This window comes from Mustela nigripes, chromosome 6, assembly GCF_022355385.1.
Source record: "Mustela nigripes isolate SB6536 chromosome 6, MUSNIG.SB6536, whole genome shotgun sequence".
Taxonomy (NCBI): domain Eukaryota; kingdom Metazoa; phylum Chordata; class Mammalia; order Carnivora; family Mustelidae; genus Mustela; species Mustela nigripes.
This window is the reverse complement of record NC_081562.1, coordinates 58,471,799-58,485,331: the sequence shown is the minus strand read 5'-3', so window position 1 is coordinate 58,485,331 and position 13,533 is coordinate 58,471,799. Positions and strand designations below refer to the sequence as shown.

Here is a 13,533-nt window from a genome sequence, read left to right as displayed (position 1 = left end):
ATTTCACATATAAGTGATACCATGCAGTATTTTTCTTTTTCTGATTGGCTTATTTCACCTAGCAGAATGCTTTCAAAGTTCATCTGTGTTGTTGTAAATAACATGATTTGGTTCTTTCTCATAGCTGAATAATATTTCATTATATATTAATACTGTATCTTTACCCATCCATCTGTTGACGGGCGCTTAGGTTGTTTCCATATTGTGAACAAAGCCGCAGTGAACATGGAGATGAAGATATCTCCTCAAGATCCTAAATTCATTTCCTTTAGTATTACACCCACTAGCGAGTCTGTGGAATAGTATGGTAGTTCTAGTTCTGATTTTTTGAGGAACCTCCATACTGTTTTCTTTTTTAAATTTATTATTTTTTTAATAAGAGAGAATCCCAAGCAGACTCCCTGCTGAGCACACGGGCTTGGTCTCACAACGAGGAGATCGTGACCTGAGCTGAAATCAAGAGTTGGTTGCTTTAACTGACTGAGTCCCCCAGGCATCCCCCTCCAGACTGATTTCCATAGCCCTACACCAGTTTACATTCCTACCGACAGTGTACATGCGTTTCCTTTTCCCCCCACATCCTCACCCACACTTGTTTTATCCTGTCTTTTAGATGATAGCCATCCCAACAGGTGTGAGGTGACATCTCATGGTGACTTTGATTTACAGTTCCTTGATGATTAGTGATGTTGAGCACCTTTTCATGAACCCATTGTCCATTTGTATGTCTTCTCTGGAAAGGTGGCTGTTCAGTTGCTCTGCCCATTTTTTGACTGGATTGAGTTTTTTGTTTATTTGTTTGTTTTCTCTTGAGCTATATGAGTTCTTTATATATTTTGGATTTTTAGTCCTTATCAGATACATGATTTGCAAATATTTTCTCCCATTCCATAGTTGCTTTTTCATTTTGTTGATGGTTTAAACCAAGGTATTTAAATGGTGAAAATTGTTTCTTTGTATTTATGTGTTAAGCCTGTTCTAAAGGAGTAATATAGTGTGGCTGTTTTGACAGTCACACTAGCCCATTGGAGAAAACTTACCTACACATCTGTGTTTAAACACATTTATACCCCTGCCAACTCTGTCATTAGGATGAACTATGGTAAACATGTATCTAAGACTTTTCTAAAACATTTCCAGTTTCAGATATTTTGCCCCAATGAGTTCACAAGCAATTTAAATAGCCAAGGACTTCCAGTACTTCATGGTCTGTTGTGCCTTCTCCATACTTCATTTCACATAAAGAAACGGCTACCGTCTTTACATGATTTTTTTTTAATCTTTGTTTCTTTGTTTTTTCCCCATAGCTTTGAAACCATGGTGCTCACTGAGGCCCATAGACCTCAGTTCCCCCTCCTGGTAGCTCCCAGTGGGCTCATGTTGAAATTCGGTTAACTACAAAAAGGAATTACTTCAGCATTGTCTGATCCTGTATTGAATGTTAAGATCAGTGTGTTTCTGTCTTTCTGTATTTTCTTCTGTCTTTCTGTATTTCCCTCAATAGTAAATCTGGTAATAGTGGCTGCCATTTTTTTTTTAAAGTTAAAAAAAAAAAGTATCTGTGTACCTTTAAAAAATGAGATTGTAGTGTGATTTTAATACACAGAGTTTAAATGATTTTCATGTGATATTATTTACTTTGCTAGAGTGGTAAGGGTCTGTTTCTTAAACATAGAGAGCGAGTGGGCAGAGTTTTATTGTTGTTTTTAAACCAGCTTTATTTTATGTAAACTGTTAAAGTCCACCTACTACCAAAACCATCTATTACTAAAGTTCCCGAGGAGAGAATTTATCGTTTGTATACCCACTTATTTTCAGAATTTTTATACTAATGACTTTTCCTATTATAAATAGGTCTTTGACAAAAGTATATCACCCCCGGGGATTTCATAACTTGTTAATAATGGTCAAATACTTAAAAATGAGAAACATAACAATGTAGTGGAGGATTTTGTTGACTAATATTAGTTGTCATTCCAATAGTCTTAGTGACTCTTTAATCTCTTTTCCTTTGTCTTTCAGCAGTCCGGTGTGTCAGAGTATCCTCCAGCAGATGGGTATGCGTTCAATAATATGTACACAAGAGGGCCCCATCTGGACCAAGGGGAAGCAGCTGTGGCTTTTAAGCCAACTCCTAATCGCCACGTAGATAGGTAACATTTCATGGGCACCACTTGAAGAGACAGATACCTGTCTCTCATTTAGTGCAAATAGAGGTCCCAGCGTCCGCATTGTTCACAACTTCTTTAAACTTTCCATCTGTTAATTGTTTAATGAAGTTTCAGTTGTTCCTTTATAGAATCGGCTTTGATAAACACAGCCTCTAGTCTATAATTCTTACTGGAAAACCTCCAGCCTATAACTCTAATTTAGTGTAGTGCCTTTGGATGTCTTCCCCTTTTTAAAAAGATGCTCTGACAAAATCTGTGAATTAAGAAGAAAGAAGAATTGTTTTGAAACTCCCCATTAGTTTATACCAGATGGTCTCTAAGGATCCTTCTAGCTCTGTAACTTTTAAAGGAAATGATTTCCATCTTTCTCTTCCCCCAACAAAAACAAACCTTCCTGTAGATAGAGCTGTTTCTAAGTATAAACTAAATATTTAGAAGGACTCAGTGCTTTATTTGCCATTCTTGCTATTTCATCTTATTATATTGTATTTTCACTTTCCAGTTTTATATTTCATTTATTTTCCCATAGTTTCACTCTTGAAAAAAATTCAGTGTGGGCAGAGATGGAGATTGGAGATGGGGGGAGAAATAAAGGCACTTTGGAGTAGGTTTACCTCTTCCGTCTTGTTTTCCAACCTGTGCAAATGAGATTGACCAACCCCTCTACAAAAAGGAAAGAAAAGGAAGTGGAAAAACATGCAGGAGAATGGTCATTCAGATGAAGTAGGATAGAGAATTTGCCCAGCTACCTTCCTACCTCAAAGCCTCACTCACTATTAGTGTTACAGTCCCTTTCCTTCTTCTCATTATTCTTTTTTCGTAATAGAATCTAAAGAAGATGGGATCTAAAATGTGTGATTTTTGTTAGGAATGATAATAGGTAATATTAAATAACTGGTGTGGAAATTACACAGATATTACTCTAAGGACACCTGTAACATGTTATATTGAGTATAAAGTCAGCAATGAGTATTAGCAATGAATAATACATTTTGAAAATACAACATACGAAATAAGTTTTAATTGTGGATTCAATTTCTAGCAAATAACACATGAACATTATTTTCAGAAGTTTGAAAATTATTTCACTGACATTCTTTTTGACTAACCTATTACCCATCCTAATATTTTCTTTTTCCTTTTTTGAAATTTGCTTTTATAATTATTTTTATTACCCTAAATTCTGTTACATGCCTGAAAGGCAGTAAATGCAACATAAAGTATAGTCACTCTTCTGTGAAACTTACCATGCCATTAGGTAAACTGCCTATTGAATATAGAGCCCTCACCACCTAGGGATTATAGTTTACTGCTATCCAAAAGCAGTTTCCATTTTAGAGATGTCTCTGATCATTGCCAACTCCACGTCTGCTCTCTATCAAGTGCATTTTAAAAGTATTTTATTTTTTCAGTGTTCCAAAATTCATTGTTTATGCACCACACCTGGTGTTCCATGCAATCTGTGCTCCTTAAGACCCACCACCAGGCTCAAGTGCATATTTATTACTTCAAAACCATATGTTTTGATATAGTATAGATCTCTTAAGAAATTCATGTATCTGAAAAATTCCAAAATAGGATTTTCAGATTGATTACTGTGGTCCATATCATAGCTACATTTAATCTGTAGAGGACGAGAAACTGAACCATGAAGATTTGTACATTCTAAAGCAATTTACAAAGTGCAGTCACCTCTGAGACACTCAGGATCACAAAGATTTCAAGAACTACAGCAAAATTTTCTTTTTAACTGGCTGGTTCAGTTACACAGTGGCAGCGAGTTACTCTACCCTTTTACAGTGTACTCAACTCTATTATTAACAGTGATTGTTTTCTAGATTATTCAACTCTATTATTAACAGTGATTGTTTTCTAGATCATGGAAGGGCAGAACTTGAGGGAAGAGAGATAGGAAACTGAAATTACTGCTTTTCTGACTTTTGAAGTAGTTGAATTTTTTTTCCCCCAAATGAAATCTAAGTAGAATGTAAACATAGAAACTAGGGAATAGGGGTGGAAAGCCCATGGAACAGTTTTTAAGTTATTATTATTATTATACAATAATTATTTGGCTATAATGTTACTTTTCTCCCTTTTTACTATTTTTTTTTTAAAGATTTTATTTATTTATTTGTCAGAGAGAGAGTGAGCAAGAGCGAGCACAGGCAGACAGAGTGGAAGGCAGAGTCAGAGGGAGAAGCAGACTCCCTGTGGAGCAAGGAGCCCGATGTGGGACTCGATCCCAGGATGCTGGGGTCATGACCTGAGCCGAAGGCAGCTGCTTAACCAACTGAGCCACCCAGGCGTCCCCCTTTTTACTATTTTTTTAATAAATCAAAAATGGCCAATTGGTAGCATAGCATAGGGGCCATCTTTTTCATTGTACCTTAACTCTTCGGGAGTTGCTAAGAGGTTACAGATTACCTGTGACCACAGGATACATTGTGTCCACAATTATAATGCTGACCATGCGGTGATTCCAGAGGACCCTGGTAGGCCACTTGACGGAACGATGAACAAACATCTTTAGTTCCTTTCTGCTCTTTATCTTGTAGAAATGAGTAAGGAAATTTGGAAAGATAAGTGAAGGAGAACAGGGAGTAAAATTAATTAAAAAAAAACAGTTATTTGATTATTGAAATGAATAAACTATTATAATAGCCAAGTTTTATTGTATTATGTATAGAAGTATTTTTTAAATTATGTTAAATCTATTTATGGTCATTTAATGATTGAAGGAACTATGTGGTTCTTTAAGGAAGTTTTCTTTTTTAAAAAAACATATGACTCTTGAACCTGTTCTTACTATTAAAATAAGTTTGTAAGGAATTAATTAATTAACTAGGATGTGTTATTAGTCTTGTACTTAATCTATACCTTCCCTTGCAATTTAGGAACTGGACAAAGCTTTCCTAAAAATTGACACTTAGTCATAATTTTTAATATGAATTGAAGACATTGCTTGAATTACTGAAATCAACATATAATTTAAATTACCACTATGGAAATTATGTTCCATCTCCTTTAATTTTATAAAAAATGCTAACATTGATCTTTGTTCTAGTTCTTCCATGGTAGAGATGCTAATTAACAAAGCAATACCCCAGTATATTTAATGGACAAAGAATTCATAGATTTGCATTCTAGATTCGCCTTAGTACCCACTAACCTTGTGGTTTTGCATTATTTATTTTTGCTGTAGGCATAGTTTGCTCATTTTAATAGATGGACTTCAAAGTTTTTTTTTTTTTTTTTTTTTTTTACTTAGTTCTCATATTCTATGTAATGTGATCAACTAAACTGCTATTGAAATAATTTGTCAGGATGTTTTCTGGTAGGAATTAGCTTGCCCTGATGTTTTACTTCTGTTTTCAGCCTATAGGAAGAGCTAGCTGAATGATATTTTCTCTTTCTTTTTATAGAAATTATGAACCACTCAAAGCACAACCCAAGAAATATGCCAAATCCAAGTATGACTTTGTGGCAAGGAACAACAGTGAGCTCTCTGTTCTAAAGGATGATATTTTAGAGGTAATAGAATTGTACTTTTTTAGTACTCTTAATAAAATGGATTTATTGTATGTGGTATATATCTAAACCTTCCTCAAAGAAATGACGAGATCAAGAAATTATTCTTAAAACAGTGTTATTTTATCAAGGATATAGGTATATTATAGATGCCTATATCTAACTAGGAGGGGGAGCTGCTTTTTCTTATTTTCTGTTCATTGGGTTTTTCTGGGGGAGGGGGTGGAGACAGAGATGGGGATGTGGAGGACAGAGGTTGGATTTCTTGGCTTACTTTGTCCTCTTTCTTCTTCTAGGCTTTATGCATTTTGTAACCGATGCTAGTTATATAGATGCATCATAATATTTTAATAAGAACACAGTTTTTTATTCCTGTCCTAGTACCCTTGCACAAATATACCCATCAGTGAGTAAGCTAATGATCCTGGGAGTAATTTACTATGACTTCCAAACGTCTTTCTTAGGTCATAATGGAGAGTTCCTCTTCTGTGGTAAATAATGTCAGATAGTCACATAGTTTTTGTGAAAAATAATGGTTTTCATACTGTTCCTTCCTATTCAAAGGATATAGGCCTCTCCAAGCAAGTCATCTTCATCATCTATAAGTACTTCCAATAATGCCAGTAGTTAAAAATTCTTGGCAGGTAATGAGAACCTCAGGTATATTCATGATAGTGGTGGTTCCATGCCTGTCCTATACTAGTGATTATAATTATTAGTGTAACTCCTGGGAATCATTCAGCCCACAATATGTTGATAGTAAGCCAGTTTATTATAAGTGAAAAGAGCTTCTTGTTCTAAGGAATAAAAATTGAATTTCTTTCATAGATTGGTTTTGGTATGGAATGATGTCTCTATCTTTTTGCGTGATGACAGATCCTTGATGATAGAAAGCAGTGGTGGAAAGTTCGAAATGCAAGTGGAGACTCTGGATTTGTGCCAAATAACATTTTGGATATTGTGAGACCTCCAGAATCAGGATTAGGGCGTGCTGATCCACCTTACACGCATACCATACAGGTATTTATGACATTTTGGCAAAATTTAATTTTTTTAAACTTTCAAATTCATCACTTTTCCATGGGGTTTAAATACCTTTTGTGTATTAATTATTTTGAGATTTAATTTGTTGTACAATTTGTATAGATTTTTTTCCCTAGGGTAATTGAGGGGCAATGGTTACAGATATAGGGAAGAATTATATATATGTTTTTTCTGATGTATTTCTTCAGAAAGTTGCTCAAACTGTTTACCAGTAAATGTTGCTTCTCTTAATGCTATTTTTCCCCCATCCTACAATGCTTCTGATATGTGGATAAGTAGTATTTCTGCCTCTTCACTCTTGCCCAGAGCCTTCCTATTCAGTGGCTTCCTCTTGATAGAGGGTGGCACTGTGACAGTGGCTGGAGTGTCCAGCAACTCATCTTCACCATCCTTTGCCCTCATTCTCTTAAGTGTTCCATCCCTGACTAACCTTGAACTTTCACCCTTATCACCTTACACTAGCACATGAGTATTCCTTTGAACTGTAATATTTTTCCTGTCTTGATTTTATGATTAAAATATACTTAAGATATAGGGTAGCAGGTTGTCTCTCTTTGATCATAAATAAGTTTTGAGTGATATGCCACAGTTTCAGGACTTTGGTGACCCTGGTTATCCCATTCACCCTGATATCTGAACTCACTCACTATTAAACCCTTGGGATTTTTGACCTATGACAGGATCTCTAGAGTCGGGTCTGCTAGCAGAGGCAGAATGGAGGGAACATCTCATGTATAGCTTTGAACCTGTGGTGGCTTCTCTACTGTGCCCCCAGGAAAATTTTAATTTTCAGAATCTTGAGCAAAAGACCACAAATGACCCCATAATAATGTCATAAGTATGAGTAGAAGCAACATAGAATAAATATTCAGTGAAATAGTTCATTTTCGTGCCAGGTCTACGCTTAGTAAGATACAGATTCACCAAACCTAGACTTGTGATCATACTCCTACTGCCATGACCATTCATTATAGTTACTTTTAGCTTCTCATAGCATTCAAGTGGAGTACCAGTCCTCTACTTACCTGGAGTGACCCTCAGCCTTATTAGAATCCAAGAGTCAAGCAAATTTTAAAATAAATTTATGTACAATTTATGTATCTTGATACCTTACAGTGATGGCAGTGGGAATTCTGTTCGCTTGTTTTATTTGGTTGGATGTGCGGATGTATAATGTACTTAATTTATGTTCATCATTTGTCATTAGCTGTTGATGCCAAAGAAGGAGTTTGAGTTATTCAAGGTATGGTCCACTCCATTCCCTGTGGATTTTTGAAGTGAATTTTCTAACTCAGTCTGAATACCTTTTTGTTTCCGAACTTCTTTTCTGATTTTGAGATGTGGTTACCTGACATGACATAGGCTCCTGCCTGGTTTATAAATGATGTTGTTTACATTCTTTACTGTAGAGATTTAGACCAAATGCCTTCAACAATATTAAAGAGTATATGCTTGAAATATATGCCTAAAATGGTATAGAGTATATATTCTTTGAACTTATGGAATATTTTTAGCAATTAACTTGTGAGAAGCAATAAGAAACACTGTTCAGAGAGGCTATCGCTAGATGCCTCTCTATGAGCAGGAGCCAGGATTTATATTTTAGAGTTAAAAACAGTTATTCAAGTTTGGTGTATGTGTGTGTGTGTGTGCACATAGTTGCTAAGAATAAGCAAATCCAATACAGACCTAAAACTTGCAAATAATATCAATTAGAAGTATTTTTTCCCATCCGAGATTTCCTAGTGAATTTAACCTCTTCTCCTTCATCTATTTATGTACAGTCTTATCTTTATCTTCAATTCTGACCCTTGGCCTGAGCCATCAGTTGACATTTCTGTTTAATGATTGCTTCTGTTTAAAACGGAAGCAAAACTATTAATACACATCCAAGGTAAGAAGAGTACTTTCTAAGAACATGAACTCTATCCTTCTTTCCTTGAACAGAGCCTCATCTTATATTTTCATCAACCTTGGCACAACCAAGAAATTTTTTAAGTGCTCACAAGTTTCAGGAGTTTGTTTTGCTACTTTATGTAAATAGAAATGTGTGGATATTGCCTGTTTGGGCTGTTTCCTTTTAAACTTTTCAAAACTATTTGACTGTCTTCTAAAAATTTCTGGATGCAACTCTGAGTACAGTGAAATGCATGTGGAAACATTATAGAAGCTGTGTGTGTATGTGTGTGTTTAGGTTAAGAGCCCTACTTTTAAAGGTTTTATTAAAAACAGTTTATTTTTTAACAGCTCCTGAAAACTTTGGGCTGAGCCCAACAAAACCACCAAAATCTTGTAAAATTTTAATAAGTAGGTTTGACAATCTGCTATCTGGCATAAATCCTACTCTAAAAGAATTCCTGTTTTTCAAAGCATTTGTAACAAGCACACAATGACTAGATAAAGTAAGCTGGAAAAGAAGGACATCCTTGGAAATATATGCCAATCTGTTACCTTCATCTACAGTATCTAAAGAAAAACTCCGTGGCTTATTTCAAAATGATAATAAAGGTCCCACATTATCTATGTTGATTCCAGTGATCTAACTCCCTAGCCTTTGAGAACTCCACTGGATTATAAACAAACCAAAAGCAATTCTGTGTCTTACTCATCTTTTTGTTCATTCACCTCCCAAATATTTATTGAGCACCAGGATCTTGCATTTGATGAAAAGGAAGACAGAAAGCCTAGCACTGAGCAGATCTTCCATAAAAGCTTACTGTCTGGAATCAGAACCTCCAACCCGTCTGTCACAGCTTTGCTCCTTTGTGCTTGGAGTATGACGAGCAGTGACCCTCTCCTTAGAAATGGATGACATACTTTTCCCCTGGTATCTTCTATTCATTGAGATCAAATTTGGAAGGAATTTAAAGAAACTACTTCTTGCAAAAACATTTTAGATCCCTGGACTGGGCTGCAGAAAGATACGTAGTGGAGGTTACTGGAGGTAATAGTATTACCTCCAAAGCAGAGCATGCCAGGGGCCAGTGTTCATGCTGTGGGCTAGGCAATGTTTAAGGACTTCACAAATACTCATTCATTGAATTCCCACCACAAATCTAATGAAGTTAGGTACATTTTATGTATGAAGAAACCGAGGTATGGAAAAGTAAGTCACCCACAGTTACACAGCTGCGTGAAGCCAGGACTGGGACCTACAACTCTGGATTCAGAGCCCGTGGGGAATCAGGCTTAGAAAAGATTATTTTCTCATTTTGTATATACATATGGTTCTCACTACATGAATGCTTCAGGGACATTTTCTCCGAATAGTTTTACCATACATTGTACTGTTATAAAAGTTAATCTGATAGTTACCATCCTCAGAATGGGATTTCTGCCTTACCCATCAATTCCTTGGATTTCATCAATTCTTCCCTTTTTTTTTTTTTTCATCATTTAGGAAAATAATCCAAGTGACAGAGTTTACTTAGAAACTAGACATTTTGTGAGTGGTGGGAATAAGGGAATTACCTGTAAATTGTTCCATGTAGCATTGACAAGTCACCAACTTGGTGGAAATGCACAGTTGTGACTCTTCCTTTTTTATACCCCCGTGTGTCCTGTGAAGACTCATGGCTGTCCCCCGGGGTGGGGGTTGGGGGCCACAAGGGCAGCACTTGCCTTTGTTCACACACTTTGGGTTGGAGATTCTCTTCTGATAGCAGGGATGCTAGTACCTGGCAATAGAAGCCAGTAGGTGTTGAATTGCCACCTGAAGTCCCCGAGCGTCTAGGTTATTTAATATCCTCACATTTGGAGTGATTTTTAACAGCTCTGTAAAGACTGCCATTCCCACCAAATGTGTTTCCCCCATGGGTTCCACAAAATTTTAAAAATGAAAAGGAGGGAGGTAATGAAGAATTTATGAAAGATATGGTACATTAAAAAGATTTAGTGAATCTTTAGTGAATGTTTAGTGAACAGGGAAAAGGAAGTAGGTGCTTATGAGAGATTTTGGAGAAATGGAGATAAATGACATATCTGTTGGTAACATTTTTGTTGTAGAGCATTCTAGGACTTTGTTGTATTTTAGCTGGGCAACAGATGGATATCCAGGGTGCTTTCTCCCCATGTGGAGTCTAGTTGCCACGTAAAGTTTCCTGATAATTCTTTTGACTTGATTCCCAGACCTCTGGCACTGTGACTGTTGAGCTGCTAGAGTTACCTTTTTGCCCATGTAGGTTCTCAGCTGTAGGGAAGCAGAAACTAACCCCTCCCTGCTATTATTGCTGGTGTACTCAACGCCTGGACTAAAGAAGTCTTTCATTTATTATTATTATTATTAAGTCTCCATGCTTATTATTATTATTATAAATACTCTTACTCTACAAAGGGGCAAATAATTATGATTATCTGGTCATTATGGTCCTGTGAATTGAACAGAAAGCTTCTTGTCTTCTCTGTTTCCTAGCAAGAGATACTGTGATAATATGGAAAAAAGCCCCAATCTAGGTATTGATAGTCCAGGATTCTGATCCTGGGTTCTGTCACTGGTGAGCTGTGTGGCCTTAAAGAAAACATTTTATTTTTCTGTGCTCCGGTTTGCTCAGCTGTGACGTGGAGGGGGTCAACAACTTTCATGATCTCCACAATCCAGTCTAGATATAAACCTTCGATATTTTTCTCTATCCATGTTTAAGTAGCCCTAAATTAGAAATGGAAATATTTTCTGTGGGCGACTTTTAAACCACTAGCGGCACTAACTTCACCCCATGTTATGATTGCTCTGTTTTTCAAGCTCAGTCTGGAAATTCAGATACAGCTGGACAGACAGGGACCATTTTACTAAAGATGTTTCCATATGGGTTCATTCCAGCAGACCAATATTATCAGGAGATAATATTCATTCAGTTCTTTAAAATGTGTTTTTTAAAAAGTAGGTCATGTAAAAATATTACCTTCTCAGTGATCCATACCAAAATACATACAACTGAAATTAATTGATGTCAAAGATTCTGTTTTTAATTTGACAGAGAGAGACACAGTAAGAGAGGGAATATGAGTGGGGGGAGTGGAAGAGGAGAGGCAGGCTTCCCGCCAAGCTAGGAGCCTGATGCGGGGCTTCGTCTCTGGACCCTGGGATCAGGACCTGAGCCGAAGGCAGATGCTTGGTGACTGAGCCACCCAGTTGCCCCTCAAATATTTTCTTTAAAATAGCCTAGCAGTAAAAGAAAAGGAGGGGGATAGATAAAAACAGATTGACAAAATGTTGGCAATGAGTATTCATCACAATATATGGTGTACTATACTATATGATGTACTATATATTTTATATTAGTATATTTTTAAAATTTTTCATAGTAAAAAGGGTTTTTGTTAACCCCCCAAAAATGTGTTTTTAAAAATTAATGTCAGAACATTCTATTCATCTATTAATTAGAGGCACGGTTTTTAGATAAGGATGCTTACTCTTCCTCTGCCTTACGTGTTGACATTTTCCCAAGTATTTCTTGTAACAATTGGAATAGTCTTCTCCCTGTCTCTTGCGTGCTGTCTCTCTTTAGCTCTGTACATGTTATGTAGATGACCCTATATGGTTACTATTTGTATATAGTAATGCCTGACCAACATGCACATGTACAAAATTATAAAATTTTATTTATACCACTTACAAGCTTAAACCTAAAGCTCACTAAAACACACCTTGATGTATATTTCCTTTTGTAAAGTCAGCTTTTAAAGAGGAATTAGCCTTATATTTAATCGGCTTTAATTGTATTCTTTATAAGTTGTAAGAGTAAGATGAACCCATCTTAATATTTTAAAAATACTCTAATATACAAATAGTTACTGAAATACACTATAGTGTTTATACTGTAGCATGATTCTATGTAATTAGTTTCCACGGCTAGATAAGAATGATGGAAATTAATTATATATTTACAAGCATCTTCACTGGTTGATTTGCGGGCAGGTAATTTTACTGTCAAAAACTAATTGGCTCATATGTTCTGATATCTGATGTGAACTGTAATTGATATTATTTTAGTTCCATCTCCTGTGTTAATTTTCTCATTTGATGTGATTTGCTCCATTTTCCTAATAGCAATTACTTGGCGAGCTGTCAGAGGTAACCCACATTTGTTCCCTCATGGCACTTCTTTTTAATATCATATTTTGGATTCGATTTCTGGACTTAACACCCTCCAAATGTTCCAGCTGTGCCCCCCCCCCCCCACTGCAGAGTTCCAAAGAAACCAAATTTAAAGGAAAAATGTTAGGTTAAATTTTTAAGAACAGTTCCATTTCAATGGCTTTGTTGGGCTTGCTTGCATAACTTCCCCTCTGAAGCAGTATCTTGCATGAATCAAGAGCTTATCTCTGAATAACTTTCTTTAAGCCTAGAGAATTTCAGCTTTAGTGGCTAAAGAAAAGTGACTCATTCTACCTTAATTATCAGTAAGAACGTACTTTTGCCATGGGGTCTAGTAATTCTGACTCCTTTCAGAGAAACAGAAGACAAAGAGAAAGAGATTTTGTTTTAAACAGAACTTTAAATATATTTCTGAGAAATAAAAGGCAAGAGTTCAAAGGGTGACAGTCCCTCTACAGAAGTTGGTCCCCATCAAGATGACCAGTCATGCCAGTTTGCTTACAGCTGAGGGCTTTTAAGGATGTGGGATTTTCAGTGTAATAGTTGAAAGTCCTGGGCAAACCAGGAAGAGTTCAGTCAGGATTTTGGGGGGTCAGGATGTAGAGCTTCAGCACTCGGTTCAGGAGAAGAAAGTTCAGGGTGTAGTTCTGCTCTCCAAGACTTCCCATGTATTGAGGAGCCATCGATTTGGAACTA

General features: G+C 36.3%; 1 protein-coding gene across 7 annotated transcripts in view; it reads left to right on the top strand.

Annotated features, from left to right (window-relative positions):
* The window catches only part of EPS8 (epidermal growth factor receptor pathway substrate 8), a 180,608-nt gene that overhangs the window by 153,445 nt on the left and 13,630 nt on the right, over window positions 1-13,533 (top strand). For 6 of the 7 annotated variants that reach the window (XM_059402667.1, XM_059402668.1, XM_059402665.1 and 3 more), the window contains 3 exons: window positions 2,023-2,153; window positions 5,594-5,702; window positions 6,576-6,719. In XM_059402667.1, coding sequence (XP_059258650.1) covers window positions 2,023-2,153; window positions 5,594-5,702; window positions 6,576-6,719 — 384 coding nt within the window. The remainder of the gene's footprint in view (window positions 1-2,022; window positions 2,154-5,593; window positions 5,703-6,575; window positions 6,720-13,533) is intronic. The other variant, XM_059402663.1, reaches the window with a different exon arrangement.